This window comes from Ciconia boyciana, chromosome 15 (genome assembly GCF_034638445.1).
Source record: "Ciconia boyciana chromosome 15, ASM3463844v1, whole genome shotgun sequence".
Classification (NCBI taxonomy): Eukaryota; Metazoa; Chordata; class Aves; order Ciconiiformes; family Ciconiidae; genus Ciconia; species Ciconia boyciana.
The window spans coordinates 5178007-5195900 of NC_132948.1; the positions used below are offsets into that span (position 1 = coordinate 5178007).

The 17894-nt window shown below is 38.2% G+C and overlaps 1 protein-coding gene across 1 annotated transcript in view; it reads right to left on the reverse strand.

Moving 5' to 3' along the window:
- Nucleotides 1-805: 805 nt before the first annotated feature.
- RSPH14 (radial spoke head 14 homolog) overlaps nucleotides 806-17894 on the reverse strand; it is a 108942-nt gene continuing 91853 nt past the window's right edge. The window contains exons 4-6 of the mRNA XM_072879907.1: nucleotides 3530-3755; nucleotides 2026-2159; nucleotides 806-1047 (exon numbers count right to left, since the gene is read on the reverse strand). Coding sequence (XP_072736008.1) covers nucleotides 806-1047; nucleotides 2026-2159; nucleotides 3530-3755 — 602 coding nt within the window. The remainder of the gene's footprint in view (nucleotides 1048-2025; nucleotides 2160-3529; nucleotides 3756-17894) is intronic.

Here is a 17894-nt window from a genome sequence, read left to right on the forward strand (position 1 = left end):
CGCCTGCTCCGGCGTGGGGTCCTCCACGGGCTGCAGTGGGTATCTGCTCCACCGTTAACTCCGTCGGCTGCAGGGGGACAGCCTGCCTCACCATGGGCTTCACCATGGGCTGCAGGGGAATCTCTGCTCTGGCACCTGAAGCACCTCCTCCCCCTCCTTCTTCACTGACCTGGGTGTCTGCAGAGTTGTTTCTCTCTCATATTCTCACTCCTCTCTCTCCGGCTGCAGTTGTCCAGGTTTTTTTCCCCTTCTTAAATCTGTTATCCCAGAGGTGCTACCACTGTCGCTGATGGACTTGGCCTTGGCCAGCAGCAGGTCCATCTTGGAGCCGGCTGGCATTGGCTCTATCGGACATAGGGGAAGCTTCTCTTCTAGCAGCTTCTCACGGAAGCCACCCCTGTAGCCCCCCTGCTAAAACCTTGCCATGCAAACCCAATACAGAACCTTTCTTTCTAATATAATTAGTTATTGATTAATGTTTGATAGGCTGAGATTTAAAAAAAAAAGGGGGAGAACATTATGAAGAAAACAAAAAGGATCAGTTTCTTGTATCACAGGAAAATCTTGATAACTTAGGAAATAACTCCTAGTGGAGAATTCTAGACTTCCTAACTTTTCTTTTTCCCCATTATTCTGCTCGTGACCTGCAACATAGATGTGAAACTGTTGACAAATGACTTTACAGGAGGACTAACCCAGAGTAACCAAGGAAGAGAATTTTGTTTTTGAAGGTGTCATATAGTCATGCAACTTTTACAGCCAGGCAACAACAGAGGGCAACAGATCTCTATGAAACATCACGTCTTCAGAAGGGTTTCCATTTGATGACACTGATGGCAATTTTGGCAGCTCTTTTCACTGCCTCACAGGGATCATTCAGACACTGCTGAAATGTATCTGTATGATCTAGGAGTGTCTTGCGGCCCTCTGGTAGCTCAGCCAGCATGGTGAGGGTTTTGATTGCACTCAGACGGGCTTTGCTGGTTTCCTCAGCAACCAGCTTCAGTAAAGGTGGAATGGCTTCAGCACCTAGGGCTGCGAATCTCCCTGTAGAGAAATAAACTGGCTTTAAAATGTATTTTTACATAAAACCAACATGCTTTTGAATTGGTACGTTCTACTCCCTGCCCAGCTACAGCTCTGAACACACCAGAGATACAGTGCAAAGAGGTAGGACGTGCTTTTCTTTTGAAGACCAAAGCTAGCTGCCAGCTGTTTATTTTTAAGAAAAAAGATCTTTCTTAGTTAACTTTATCTGCCTTGCACATTATTATTTCTTTTGCAACAAATTATTTAAGAATATGTGAGACACCGAATGACAGGATAAACTATTTGCGGGTGGGGTTAGGTGCCCTTAAGAACATCCTCCATTCTTTTATTTTTAAAGACACTTCAAACACTGAGATGCACTCTGTGTTGTCTTCAGGAGCCAGGGGGATGGCTGCAGAGGAGGACTGGAACACAACTGCTGTTATTAAGAGTCTTTTATGTCTAATTACTCATTCATCACACTGAAAATTTAGCAGTTAGTATTTTCAGTGTCATGTAACTTACTTGGGAGAACTACAGACCTTATTAATATTCATTCCTCTCCCAGCTGTGAGAGAGAAACTGCCTCTAACCACAAAAAGAGTTTCCAGAAAGTAGTGCTCCTCTGTTGAGGACTGGTGATTCAGAGTAGCTTCATGTACGTGGATCTCTGTGTGCTCTGGGCTTGCAGGGAGTTATGTTCCCCCTCCGGAGCAGCACTCTGGAGGGAAATGATGCAGGTGGGGTAGATAAATAACTTCTTGACCTACTTCAGGTGAATCAAATGTGAAATATACTGTCCCCCCTAGACGCTATGGGGGAGCAACAATAGTTGCTTGAGACAGATCTAAAGAAATGTCCTAATCTTATAGTTCTTGAAGAGCTTTAGCACCACCGGAAACTGAGGACTTGAGGGGGGAGGGGCAAAAGTTTTGTTACTAAGTTGTCTTAGAAATGGATTTCCAGTAAGAGACCAAAACTGCCTCTGTCTCTCACCCTGAGGTTTAACAGTAGCAAACATCAGTGCTCCTGTTGCACCAGCTTGGACTTCGGGATCTGCATCTTCCAACAGGTTCACCAGCACAGGAATAACTTCTTCACAGACCACGCTTTTTCCCTCTGTATGAGTACTGTGCAGAAAAGATGGTTAAGTTGCTTTCTTGAACTGCGTCTGCTAACCATGCAGCTACCCGCAGCTTCTCCCCATGCCTGGACCCCTGCAGCCCTCTGTCGTTTCATTACAACAGTGCTGACACAGTCCTCCTCTCTGTTCTCTTTGGAGTCACAATGTTCTGACTGTTAGACAGATGGCAAGCACCACTACCCAGCCACAAAGAAAAGAAAGGGGATGTCTGTTTGTGCCTGGTGTCTATTAAATCTGCTTGCTGATACAATACTGATGATATCATATTAACTTATGTGTGTGGGCTTAACAATTTTTTAGTCTATTTTTAGGCGGTTTGGATTTTTTTTTACTTTCTATGATACACTGGAGATTGATGGGCAACAGCATGTAACAGGATGTAGGATTAAGTGTGCTGGTGGTCCTAATGGCAATTTAGTTAGAAACCTGGCTGTTGAACCCTATACAGATTTCAAAACCTGCTAAATTAGGAGTCTGCAATTAATTCTTCTCCCAGGTCAATTTTCTCTCTTTCTTTCCAGCCTTTTTAATGCGGGCAATATTTAAAATGGCCCAGCTACTGCAGGGACCTAGAACGTAGCTGATGTCCATACTCTCGGTGCATTTCTGCTTTCTTTCTATGATTCATTTTATCTATACTCTCTTTCTTTTCCTATAAGACCTCGCTTTGTTATAGGACGTTAGGAAGTGTTTTGTGCCAGTTGGTATGTAAACTACATGATCTGCAGACCTTTTTAAACTAGACATCAACACAAAAGTGTTGAGCACTTTTATTATATTTTGTGATTGCAAGGCAGTGGGCTTAAGTTGTTCCTTTCATCCAGTGTTTGATACACAAATTTATTACAAAGATTGCTTTTTCTGATCCACCACTGACATATGGAGCAGCCTGTGTCAGAAAACTATTTCTGTCCTCAATCACATTGAAAGTTTCCCAGGACTTTTAATTTTTTGAGAGAGAGCGGTTGTCCAAAAGAATAAGGGAGCTTCTCCCTACCTCCATAGTGGTCAGAATCTTGTTTTCACATGATTTCTCAAGCAAGAATTTTTTCTCAGCAGTGCTGTACCAGGAAAAAAAACCTGATTTCACTGCCAATACTGAAGACAAATAGAAGAAGAAGAAGGAATGACATTTCCTCATCAGCATCTGCTTTCTTGAGTGATTTATAGCAGTTAAGATTTTTAGAAGTCTTCTACCTATGTGTGCATTCAGGCTGATACTGCTTTACATGACAGCTTCAACGTGACAGCTTCAACGTGTAGTGGAACACAACTGTAAACTAATGACATTGATTCACTCATGAAATGAGTATTTTCTTGTGTTTAAGTATTATAGACAGATTTCTTTTCCTTTACCCAATTTCTAACAGGACGCAAGCTGCTTTGCTTCTGATGGCCACTGATGAATGAGTGAGCTTTTCCTTCAGGATAGTAATGGCACCAGTTGCTAGAGCTTCAGAAGCCTCCACACGCAGACAGTTGGAGAGTGTATCTAGGATTAGCTCCTGGATTCCATCTGTCTCAGTCTTCAATTTTAATACAAGTAAGGGAATCAAACCAGCATGCAGTATGCCAACAGCCCCTACAGGAGGAGGCAGAGAAGGAACATGGGTGAGGAGTGAGTGCATTTACTATTTCTACCTGCACTTTGAATTTCTTAATAGGATCAAAATACATATGGTAACTCATTTCCTTACACTGATGTGGGATTGAGAGATGGAAACTACTACAACACTGCTCTGTTCATAAATGCCATCTTAGCATTGCTTCCTCACAAAGCTTCCCCAACAGTCTTGTAAAGACATCAGCCCAGGTAATAACCAAAATGGCAATTGCTCTGATGCTCCCATTTTCCTCCACTATAACATTTCTCCCAAAATTATTCTTGCTAAGAAAATATAGGGGGGGAAAAAAAAAAGTCACCTTATATCCAGCCTTTCTAACTGTTCTCAACATGAACAGATGCTAAGAGAGGCTGAGATGTGAGCCTTTAGAGCTAATACTTTGATTCTCCACTGTGGTTTCTGTGGGGGGAGTCAAAGTTTTGGAAACTGTCATCTTCTTCACACATTTCTTTGTAGTAATTCTGTCATGGGGAAAATTTAAATTTTGAGCTTTCCAGCAGTCAGTACTCTTGCACTGTCTCCCAAAGGAAATAGCATCAAAGGTAGAAAGATTGTCATTTGCCCTGCAAGTGTCTGATTTGTACCATTTCTTACACAACACTAAGTCACCACTGAAACAGCAATGCCATGGGAAAGCAGAAAGCAGAACGTACTGTCCACGAGTAACTATGTGAAAACAAAATTCTCCAGCTGTCTTGTTGCTAAGACTGATTCTTTGGTTGCTAAGAGAAATGTGGCTCCTTTCAAAGTGATTCATATATGGTTAGATAAGGAAGTTTTGTGGATAAGATTCATCAAGGTATTTTCAAATGAATCTCCACAGTCAGGGATAAAAGGATAAGTGGGAAAGAGATTTTAATGGCCCTTGGTAATGCATGGAAGAAATCACTCAACTTGACAATCAAGTGAAAAACATGATTCTAATCTAGAGGTTATTCTGTTGTGCATATTTCTGAGGTTTTGCTGACATTTAATAACTTCTTATGTTACTAACTTATTAGGATCCACTTTACTAATGCAAATGCAAAGAAATGCTTAGGGGTGATATTACAGCTTTTACTACCTGTGCTACATTTGGAGGTCAGTTGCTGTGAGAATTCAAATAAATAATAAGTAAAAACAGATTCAGACAACTCACTCTTGAAGGCTAACAACATTTTAAAAAGAAGGATTTCTCCTCGTGCCAGAAAGGCAAAGCAGGAAAGGAAAGTGAAAAAATGTTATCTTTGAAGCTGTGGCTCTGTGTATCACTAGATGGGGGGTTTGGCATTTTCATAGTGAAAAAAACCCTCAACCCTACACTTATGTCCTCTGGAGGAACAAAAAGAAGAAAATTCTTAAGGATCAGCTCCAGCCCATTCATACTGTTCCTATAGAGGGATGCGACAAAGGAAACTTGCGCTATTGGTCTGGTAAAGGATTCTCTCCGAGAGGTGCCCGAGAAGGAAGCAAAGCTTGCACACCCAGCATTAACTCCCTTGAGAAGGATTACAGGTGTTTGGATTGGAGGTTATATGTATAGAAGGGTTATGGGGGGGTTAGACAAAGGAAGGACATGGCTGGGAATACTCCATGCCTTATGGAGTCCCAGGCAGTAGGGAACCCACTAGTGAACTGCTCCCATGGAAGTAGCTTAAAGCAGTCTCAGATGACTACAAATCATATCCAGAATTGGTTTAGCCACACTTCCGAATGGTCTTTTGAAATAGCCTATGAAAGACAAGATTTTTCAAAATCCACTTTTAAAACTCCTCCCGAAGTTTTTCATGAGAAGAAACTATATGGCCTGTGTGCACGAAATTGGGATACCCAGCCTGCTGACACAGTCACCATGTACACTTCTAAATTTTGGGTTGCTGTGGAAATCAGTATAAAATAAAAATTTGGGAGGTGCAGTTTCAGAGGAAGATTAATGAATTGGAGGCAATAGATTTATAAGCTGACACTCCCTATAGCAAGCACCTATTTATTGTAAGTTGCTTTACCAGATGATCTGTGATACTTTTGAATCAAAACCACATCCGGACTACTTGACCTTAAAGTAATTTCATTCTTTCTAGATAAGAGAACACAGTGAATGTAAATAAGAGTAGCAAAGAACTGAAGTTTAAACTCCACGTTCCTCCAGAGCCTTTGTATAGCTTTAATTCACATTGATACCAATGTTCCTTGGGATAGTGTCACACCATAAGCATTTCATCATACCATTTCATAAGCAAACACTTGTTCTTGCACAGAGTAGTCAGCATTCTGGCTTGAGCCCAGAGAAGTCATTGCTTTCTTTAATTTAACTTTCCATCTTTCTGTAACAACTATTGCTATAGCATTCTGACTCCCTTTCTCGTGCTGGTAGATGTACTTTTTTCTTTCCCAGACAGGTTTCCATTACTGTTTTTTGCACTTGCTTTCAAATACTTAATAGCCATTTTTTAACCCATCATCTTCATTTCCATTTTTAGTTTCCTGCAATTCCCTCTTTTTGGACTTCCTTGCTAACTTATTTCAGTTCTCTTGATCACTTTATTATCATATTGCCAGTAAGTACTATCAGCATTCAGGTTTCACTTCTTCGTGTCTGCGTCTTTCACTTATCTTCTAATATATTCAAGCAATACATTCAACTAGACAGACTGCTTTCATTGGCCCTTGAGTTTATTCCTTCCAGTTAATGTTTATTGACTTTCTTTGACTTGGTCATCCCTCATTTGTTGCATTTGCACTTCTTGTCTTCTTTTGGTGCTAGCCTTACCATTGCACTGCAGTCCTGAGTGCAAAATATACAACAAAGGCACTTTATGTTTTTCTGTTTCAATAAGCTGGCAATATAATGTAGAGAGTGCTGTCTAGGATAGCTTTCATTTTGTAGAGCCATTAAGTAGTATTTATTCTGTGGTCAGAAATCCCCATGTAGCTAGTGGGTGCTTATTTTGTATGAACGCTCAGGCCGTTTTCATTTTTTAAAAATATGTTTTATTTTACCAGGTCAGGTCTCTGTACCAAGAGCTTTCTTATCTACTGTTTTTGTCAAGCTGTCCTATCTGAAATGCTATCGTGCTACTAAAGGGAGCTTCCCAGATATAAATATAGAAACAAAGATGAATTGTTTGACCTTGTCAAAAGTCTCAATGTGGTGAAGAGAAAGAGGGTGGAGAGGAAAGGCCATCAACAACAACAAAAAGAGACTACCTAACATTGAGACTGAAATTTCCAGGTGGAAATTCGTCATGGTTTTCCCAAGGGAGCCAAAGGGTGAAAGGTCTAGGGAGATAAAAGGGAAAAGGGAGGAGACAAAATTAGTGGGAAGTTGTTTGATAGTTACTTGTAAATCAGAGCAGTCTCAGATCCCTGCATCTTACTGAGCAAGCAATAGGAAGGGAAGGTAAGCTGGTGATTCTTGTAGTCCTATGCTGAAATATGCAGCGGCATCCTCAGGATCTTGACTTTTCATTAAAATACTGCCCTTTCAAAGGTGATTTATCTCTTGCAGAGAGTGTTCTAGATAGTGGGCATAGTGAAGTAGTAGGGAAAAATGTTTTCAAAATGCAAATAGTTGCATTTGCAGCTGCATAGTTAACATCTTTATTGATCTGTTTTTCTGAGAACTTGCAATCTTCCCTTGGGCTGCTTTTTATCTAAGCGCTCATCTCTTCCTTCTCATAACCCTCTGGCCACTCTCATCCTCCTTTTCCTGACTCTTTTTTTCAAATAGGCCCAAAGAGGAGTTGTCATTTATTCTGTTTGCTCAGTATGGCTGCAGGGCATGTAAACAAATTAAATTTTGTAGAAGACAAAGGAGTCATTTATAGTACATAACAGTGGTGTTTTGTTTTGGTTTTCAATTACATAAATCAATTAAATTACATTACAAATCCTTTTCCTTATGAATGTTGGTTTTCAACTCAAAGCCATTTAAATGTTTGTTTTAGTATGAAGCATGTGCCTCATGCATGGCCACAAAGTGATGTACAGTGTAGTATAACATAGTAAAATAATATGTAAACACAGATTCTATATAATATGAATGTTTTGTTAACACCTCAGGTGTCTCTCTGCGATGTTCACACAACTATTTGAAATGCTTGGTAACAGCATTTCTACTTAGGAAGGGGCACACAAGGAAAAGAAAAGCAGACCCAGGCACAATCGGAAGGAAAAATGCTGCCTAGCATCACGGTGTGCTATCAACACATCCAGTACACAGCGGCTGTGAAATCTGGGGATGGGAGCTCACTAACTGTGAGTAGCCAAACGATCCTGACAAAATTTCTAGACCTAGCAGCTCTCTTGCTAGCACTGCAATAGTTTAGCACTGTTTTAGAGGTAACACAGTGTTTATTAAACTAGTGAGTGCTAGCACATATTGTATACATTTAAAAATGCAGTGCTTGTATAATGTTTCCTTTCCGAGTGACAAGGTGACTGCAGAAGATCCTGCCCCGGCACACCTTCCTTAATAACTCCTTGCTCACTACTGTTTAACTTGAAAAAAAACTTTATTCTTTAGACTCCCTGAGCAGATTTCTGAGTCACCAGTCACAAGAGCATAGTTTGAGAACCCTGTAGTAGCTAATTTAATGTTAATATTCAGTATTTTGAGTCTCAGTGCTTCTAGCATTAAGGCTGTGTCAGGGAGTAGATTAAATATAATACCACTGTAAAACCAAGCTGAAATTTCTTTCTGGTAAGTTTGGAGCAGAAGGTAGACCACATTAAATGAAATAGAACTCACCTGCCTATACCCTGTCAGCTTTATCAAGTCCTCTAACTGAAGAGGAAAATTCTGTTGACAACTTTGAAAGTCAGAATATTTTCCTTTTCTTTGCAACAATAATCCTCTGTCTTTTAATGATAATTTAACAGGAATAAACAGTATTGTCCCAAAGGATGCCTATGCCTAGAGACAAAGAGGATCTCTTATCTTAAAGGACTGAGAGGTGGAAAGTGCCTGTTTAAATGAACTGAAGAGCTACTAGGATATTAAGAGAACTGAGGAAAATATTGAAAATATGCAGATATTGGTATCGGACTAGAAATAGTAAACAATTCTATTTCAAACCATTTCAAATCTGTGCATTGGCTAAGTGCATTTATCTTATGACAGCCCTAGGGATTGACCAGATATAAAATCACAACCTCAATAGTAGCATCTGTCACATCCTCACTAAAAATACAATAGCTGTAAACTTTACAAAAGCATTATGGGACCTGCTTTTGAAGCCACTGAGAATTTTCCCAATATTAAGGATTTCGGGATGTTATCTGAATGAAAGACATAATAGAAATTAAGGTTATAAAAATACTAAAAAGTCAGCTACGCTGGAGAAGCATATAATGTGGCTGTCTCTGGGGAACCTGTAAAAATCCAAAATGTTTCCAGCATTAACAAGGAACAGGAAAGATTGGTCTGATAAACAAGAGGTTTCTAATCCTCAGTAAAGAATGGAAGACACTCCTGTGTATCTTGGTTTTGTTTTTAGAAACTTTGCTTTAGCATGTGTGAAATCATAATATCAAAGCACCACTGAAAATAATTAACATAGAAACTACAACTAATATATCTGCATTAGCTTCTCTATTATAATTTAGAAATCCAAGAAACGTATTAACTTTAAAAAAAAAGAAATTGTCATTTTGGTAGTAAATAAGACTGCCTGTGACCTTCTGCTTGAAAACAATGGGTTTAACCATCTAAATCATTTATGCCCTATGAAAAGAGGAGTAATAGCTAAAGAACTTAAAAATTCTGGTTTACAGAATGTCTCTTATCACAGCATCTCTAGAAACCCTGGGGATGAATTAGACAGACTTGTGTTTCACATAGAGACAGTTTCCAACCTGAAAAATAAATCTTGGATTCAGTTTTTGTACAAGAATTATCTACAGGGTAAGATCAATAATCAACCAAGACAATTACCCTACTTCTGACTGATGTCAGTGTCAGATCCTTTAGTGTAAAATCACCAAAAACACTATGGTGGAAATAATGAAATATGCTCTCTGTTGTAGTAGTGCATAATCCATGAACTGTGGATTGCTGGTCATTCATATGGCATCAGAAGGTAGTCTCCTAAATGAAAGCAACTTGTCCTTCTTTTAATAAAATTGTATTCATACATTATCATATACAAGAAAGCAAACAATCAAAATTAAGGTGAAATAGAAGTAACAAAGTAACGCTGGCTTATAATTTTTTTCCTAGCTCTAATTGTTGATAGTCTGCTTGCACATTGAAGTACAAGCACTGATATCCTTTGCCATGTTTTTATTTTGCTCTTCAGAAGTCCAGCTGCTTGCACCTCCCATATAACTAACCTTCTTTAAGTTTTCTAAATTTGTAACTTACTTAACATATAGATACACTCATGATCATCCTATATACCTAAGTGTGTGAATGCATGTGCATGCGTATAATAAGCATTCAGCTGATCTTCCATGCATATTGGTCACACAAATTAGGAAATTTCTTGGCTCTTATTTCTCTGACAAAGTACCTTTCCTTTATTCAGAGAATTAAAAAAAAAAAAATCATAAAAATTAAAGACTGAAAATAACCCAAAGGGTTTTTTTTTTTCTTGTTTTTTTGGATGAAGAAGGAAATATCCTGAAATTTATGAATTTTCTTTACAGGGAAGACTTTGCCAAAATGCATGAAGGAAGGAAAACAATTTGACATATGTACTACTTGTGCCAAAGGCCTCAGATCAATTACTGTAGAGAAAATTAAAGCCTTGAGATAACTACTCCCAAAAAGCTGAGCCTCAGCCACTGAATTGCTGCCCCACTTCAGATTTTCCAGGTCAAAATTTGTCCTTTTTTTCTGCTGGTCAGTAATGTAGACATGTAGCTATAAGATGAGACTGAAAGGGACCAGTGCAGCCCTTAACCATAAGAGACTCTGCTGACATTCTGCTTCCACAAGTACCTATTGTGAAATACAGCATTCACAGAAAACAGTGAATTTAGTGTGCATAACACAGAGAATGGGTTCAGAAGAGAACCTGGACTGGCACATTCGCGAACACTAACTTAAATATTGGATTTTATACTTTATACCAAGCACGTACATCAAGAGTGTAGAAAGTATTAACAATTACTATAGCAAGTTTCAGTCACAGAGAAATTGATACTGTAAGGTGAACGTGACATTATCAGGTTGACAAATGTTCGTATGATTATTACTTAAATTGTAGTAAATTTTAGAGACTCCTATGGAGAAAGAAGGTCTGCTCTGTCACAGAGGCTTGTTGTAAAGATGCGTGACAGACAGCTCATTTCCTACACAGATTATTGTCTAGCTGGACAGGGCAAAAGGAGTGGATGGGAAGGAAAGAAGCAAAAAGTTGTTTAAAATAATTCTTCAGGTCAGTTGAACAGTTGAGAAGTCATTAAGAGCCAGTTTCCCACCACGTTCCCTAGGTGCTGTTGCTCAGCTGGTGGCCATAGCTCACCAGCAAGAGTACCATGCTCAGAGGGGAAGGCTGCAGGCTGTTAACCCTCCTGCCCGCTGCAGACCCACGGCCCCTCCCCTGATTTCACAGGAGAGATGAACAGGGAGGTGGGCTAGGCTGGAGGCTCGGCGGGACAAGGGAAGCTTCCTCTGTGGGAGTATGAGTGCAGACAGCTTCCTCAGAGCCGTGGGTAAGTCTTGCTACTAATCATATTACTACGGTGTCTAAAAATGCCTGCCGTTTGGAGAGAAACCCTTCAGAGGACTGTGGCAATGTTTTACACTAGTAAAAACAGTTTTGAATTTTTAAGTCCAACTGCCTTACAGGCCCTTAATGTGAGATAAATGCACAACTGCAAGTTTTCAGTTTTCAGAACTTCTGCTGAGAGAATAGATTTTTTTAACAAATCTTTCCCTCTTTTGGGGCAGAAGGCCAAACAATTAAAGCAATATGAATGAAGTTCAAGAAATAATTTATATATCTGGAAGCTATATCTGTGAAACTGGAATTCTGCGTTACAAAATGGCATTACATAGCAAAATGACCATTATAACATTTTGGTCATCTTCAACATTCACCTTTTGCAACTAGCAAATTAACCTCACATGTCCTCAGACGTAAAAGAGCAGTCATTTTTTCAGTTTTGTTCCTTAGAAGAAATATATAATTAAGATGGTGAAATTATTTTCTGAACTTCTACAGTATAACTGAATCACAATCAATCAGAAACAGAGGTATATGAAAGAGAAAGTTTCCTATATAGATTTGATTATACTACTGTCAAACAATAAATAAAAATGAGAGGCTTAAAGGAACAAAATATCTAGAATTAATTTTGTGTCAGATACTGAGGAATTTAATCTTGAAAATTAATATAAACTTGCTTTGAATACATGAATCATTGCACAGACTGAAAATTGAACAGACTGAAAGACTGCAAATAGTGGTAGAAGACAACAGGAGGAGGTTAAAGGGAACATTAATTCAGTCTCATTGTATAAGCACTTCTTTTTTACATGTTCTCCATTGTTAGAAGGGTGGGAGATTTATGGTTTTGCTACTTTAAAAAATGACCTGATAGAAATTTCAAGGAAGAAGAAACTGGAGAAATTGTAGCATTGACAAATCCACTGCTTATATTTGCTGATCTACCATGCTGGCAAAGCTGCAGTAAGTCCATTTTACCCTGCAGTTCACACGGCTTACACTAGTGCCAAGACGAGCACAAGTGAATGGTTAGAACCGATAAAACTTCTAGGAAAAGGAGAATACAGTACTATAGGTGGGTAAAATCCTTTTCAGCTTCAGATGGCCTGGCTTGGCAATTTTATTTGAAATGAGAGTAGAAGAAACACATCTTCATGACAACCACAGGCCCAGATGACTGCATGACATGAGTGGAGCTGTATGGAAAGGCAGACTGATTCTCCACTTTCCACTCAGACCTGCTACTTTCCAGATTCCATGTTTTCCATGGGAAGCCATGTTCTTAAGGAAAACTACTTATACTACTCAATGAAAATTGCATTATCTTCTGAATGAGGTTCTACAATAGTGCTTTCCAGTATGTTTTAGTCTATATTTTATTTCCAGCAGTGAAAAATTCCTAAATCCTAATTGAATAAAAGACTGCCAAGGTGTGGGCTGCTTTGAAGGTGATTTGTTTTTTGAAGTGCCTCCCCAGTAAATGTTGCTCTTGGGTTGAGAGCCTTATTCCTCCAGTGAGCTGTAAATCACAGACGTTGCGATAGACGAAAGGAGTCTATCACAAATAGGCACATGTCTTAACAGTATACATATTTTCTGATTAGAGATGCATTCCTGAATGAGGCTCTCCAAATGAATGAATGAAGGTGTTCTTGCAAAAAGACTTTTTTTTACCATTTATTTGGAAAACAGCTAGTGCAGTAGGGCCCAAGCCACAACAACCGTGAAATGAACTTGTTACTTAACCTGGACTGAAATATTAGGTCTAGCTTCTGTAAACATGCCAGATTAAGCACAGGCACTTCAGCAGTGCTACTAATGTGCTTATCTTTAAGAACATTATATACAGAGTATTCAAAACACCATTAAACAGAAACAGAGAATCATATTTGCAACAATTATAACAGATACCAGAAACTATTTCATCAGCTGATATAAATTACTGCCATTTTAATATGCTTTTAAAAATAACACTGTTATAAGTAAGTCTGAAAACTACACTAATTGAAAGATTTGATGAAGTGTTTATCAATTTAATCAGTTCATTTGTTAGGTAGGTTAGCATAATGTGCTTTGCCCATTTCATTGATTCCATCACGCAGTTAGTAAGAAAGTGATTCAGATGGCTAAATGTAGGTTTCTAACATCATTTTAGTATCTGAGGTACTGCTTGGGACTGTCGGGTATGACTTAAGACCTACAGGACACTGGGACACTTCTAGGGTGCAGCTGGAGGCTAGACGGCATACCCTTGAAAGCTGGAAATGGTCTTAGAGACTTATGTCTAGAGGCTGACTTGCTTCCTAAGTCACTTCGATTTGTTACTTGATCTTGTGTATGTTAAAAAAGAGGAGTGGTAAATCACAAAAACCAGCAGTCACATTTATGCAATTTTCTATTAGTTTATCACTAATGTAGTCATAGACCAAACAGTCTTTTGTAGTACAATTTTTCACCCCTCTGTCTAAAAATGCTTCACAAAAGAGGTAGTGATCAGTTATAACTGGCTAAAGCTACCACATTGAATATCTACTTTGTACTTCATAAATGATCACCAGTTGGTAGATGTATGTATGTAATATCTTTGTTGTTTATGTAGATAGGAAATAAGCCGCAGGCCTGACATGGAACAGGTGTACAATTATCTAAACTAATTACTTAGACCAGACTGCAGTATTCCCAATTTTTACAGAACTGCTCTGGCATCTGAAGTCCCCATAGTAAAGCTACCTGAATGTCCCCAGCTCTTCTTCCATAGCTTCAGAGAATTACCTTTGTGTCCTCAAACAAAATTTTCAGTCTTTTTTTTTTTTTTTAAACTACGAATTTCTTATTCCTGTTAATCAGACACGACAAGGTAATAAAAGAGACAAATAATAGTGCCTGCTGAAATTGTAGCTATATCTCATGGTTCCAACATGAAGGAGAATTATCATGTGTAAAGGATACAAGGAAATGTGAAATCCGATTATAACATTTTTTTAAAGTACCTATTAAAAATATATATATAATTCTCTTGAGGCCCCAATTTGATACTTCTTCAGCTGGCAAGAACATCAGAGACAAAACCAAAAATATTTGAAATCAAAACATTTCTTCTTTTTGTTTGTTTGTTATTGCAAAAACTAAACAAAACCTAAATGCCTACCTGTATCCTCAAGTGGGAGAGACCTACTTTCAACTCACTGCTTCAATGAATATTTAATCATTCTTACAAAGTGGAAAACCTTCTGTTTGAAGGAAGACTGCAGGAGGAAAGAGGATATCCCAAGGGTAACCAATAGCCTGTTGCTCAGACCACTTTACTAGCAGATCTGAAGCTGGTACTTTTTGTTTTAAAAGCTTTGGTTTCAAAAAATTCATGTCCCTGTTTAATTTCATCTCCTTGGGTGTAATTCCCAAAGAATCTATATATTTTGATCTCAAGTGATTTTGTCAGTTGCTCACACTTCACAGATCTTTTGTTGTATACTTTACTAAATGATCGCCACTTTCTTTTTGGGTTAAAGTTTGAGGGAGTTTTGTTTTGTTTTCCCCATTCCTTTGCCCTTAATAGTGAAGAATGAGGAAAGAATACTTCAATGCTCCTTTTTTTTTTAAACATACTACTGCATCCTTGAAGGATGGTTCCTTTACAAGGAACTACATTCTTTTATTTCATTGTATCTCTATCTGTAGCTCTCTTCCCATGGAGGCTCTGAAGGAGTTGGGGTCCATGTATCCATCACAAAGCTCAGGATAAGTGAGGACTGCTATGTAAAGTTAACTGCACAGGAAAGCCATCATATCTTCCAGGGCTCCAGGTGAGCCTCCAAGCAGCTGTCCACCAGCTGCTGGATTTAATGCTTGTTTTTCTAAACTTGGCTTCAGTGGCAACGGCTGATTCAGCAGCTGAGCCAAAGACTGTGAGCTGCAAATACAGTCGGCACATAATAAAACCGTGAAGGAAGGTATGTAAGGCATTTAACATTTTTAGGGTTTGGTTGTGTTTTTTCTTTTGAAAATTTTTGTCTGTTGAAAAACTAGAGGAGTCCTTCTCTTTAGTTGATTGTGGTATTAGCTGTAACTCATTATCTGGGTTCACATTCTCATATGTCTCCCATGATTTGACCTCATAGGAAGAGTAAACAGTTGATAATAATGAAACCCTCAGTTACTTGAAGGATGTGAGAAGAAGATAAAAGGGCGAAATCCTGGTAGAAAGTGAATTTTCATCCTAAATGATAAAGCCAAATGAGGCCGGGCTGATACCACCTGCTGGAAGGTGCATTCATTATTTTTTTTCCCCACCATCTCACAGTCACTGGTACAAAGCAACAATATGCCAGATAGTTATAAATATCAGATCCCAGTCATCTGTACTTGATGCTATTTTAAACTCTTCCACGTGAGAAAAATGGTTAAAAATAAAAATACAGCCTTTTTATTCTTCTCTAAATGTTCTGTTCAGTTCTTCATGCTCAAAGAGAATCACAGACCAAACTATAAATATCTAACCCAGATCTACAATTGATTGTTAAAAAGAGGGTGTTTGGTAGAAAATTGAATGAAACACAAAATGTCTTTTATTATATTTTTATTACAGACCAGATGTGGCCTCTCAATTTACCCTCTATCATTTGGACATGTACATTCACCAAGAACATTGCCTGTGTGCATATAAATATTTTGATGTTGTCATGGTATAATAAAGGGTAATTGATTAGAAAAATGCCTATAGGATTTTCCACTTAAGAGCACATTTCTGTTTTAGTGCTATTGTCTTCAAACTAAATGTGTATGAATGCATCTATTTTGGTTGATCCCGAACGGAAAGCAACAGTAAACAGGCAAGGATTTGGCTTTTGGTCATGAGTAGCACTGGTAAGTTGAATGAAACTTGTGCAGTTAAGGGTTCCAGTAAGCTGTGTACTAGATGTTACACCTCAACAGTCCAATGCTACTCCCTTCAAACTAAAACCTGCTCTGATACGGGAAAAAATGGTGACCTGCCTGACATGGAAGAGGGAGCAGGAATCCAGTCAGATTATCATGGTTCTTTCAAATTACTGTTTCCAGGCAAAAAAAAGTAACACAAACTATTCACTTTCAGTATGTATTTGTGTGTTTTCAATCTATCTATATACAAAGAACAACATTTAGAGTACTGAGCTAAAGAACTGTTTTTATATGCCATTTGACTTTGGCATTTAATCACCCATATATGCTATTTTGAGACATATATTTCTGTTTAAATTCCTGTGGGAGCTTAGCTACATGTAGTGCAATCAATGCATGCTGAAAGGCCCTAACTGAGAATTTCTGGATGCAGGACAAGGTAAGACTGAAGAAAACTTAGACATATCTGCTGACTGATTTTTCAGATGAGCTGGGTTTTAACTCTGCTGTTAATTAACAGCAAGCTCCCATACTGTGGTGTTGAAATAATAACACCTAAACTTATCAGAGAAAGACCTGTTCCATTACTCACATACTGCATGCTCGTAATTCCTTCACTGACAAAATTTGATCTACAGTTAGGTGCCTCCCTCAAAACTGCAAGAAAGCAAGCATTTTGCTGTATCAACTGAAAATGCCTAAAAGTGATGAAATCTGTAGAAAGCATGTGAACGATGATCTTCCTACCCAGGATGATGATAGTTGATGCTGTTATTTCTGCCAAAGTTGGTTAATGTGTGGAAGATGCTTTTTCTCATGTATGAAGTACTATACTGAAGATACATGTAATGTGACAGTTTCTATAGTAACTACTTGTTCTTTATGGAATAGCAGATTAAACCTGTACACCTTGTTATTGTTCTTTTATCCTATTATCTAGACTACTCAGTTACTGCAGATACAATTTTTAATTCTATTCCCTTGCCAACATAACTATATCAGGGATTTATGCCGTTGCAAGTAAAGAGTACATCTGAAAAACAAATCACTATTGGAATTTTAAAATTGAGCACTATCTGATCATATAAATGCACCAAAAGACATATGTGCATATATAATGAAAGCTACAATGTAAAAATAAAACTGTAGAGATTATATTTTTTATTAAAGCAGGGCAAATTTATGATTTAGTATTATCATTTTGCTGGGAGAACAATGCAAGTTATGTATATGACATTTCTTTTTTAAATGCTAGGATTTTACCAGAACAACTTTGCCAGTCTAGATGTACTGTCAAACTCTTCTAGTGTGAACAAGACCTAAGATTCATTACTTATAGGACAATTTCCCTCACACGGTATACTGATTCATGGTGCTCATATCTGTGCAAGAAAAATAATGTTGCTACATTGTGTTTTACACTAAAATATTTCATTATTATAATTCATTGATGCTACAGCTCTGCTGATAATATCAGTACTGGAAGTGACATTACTTACAGGAATCAGATGCTTTCTGGACTGTATTATGTTAGCCTTATTGTGGGAAAAAAATGCCTGCGTT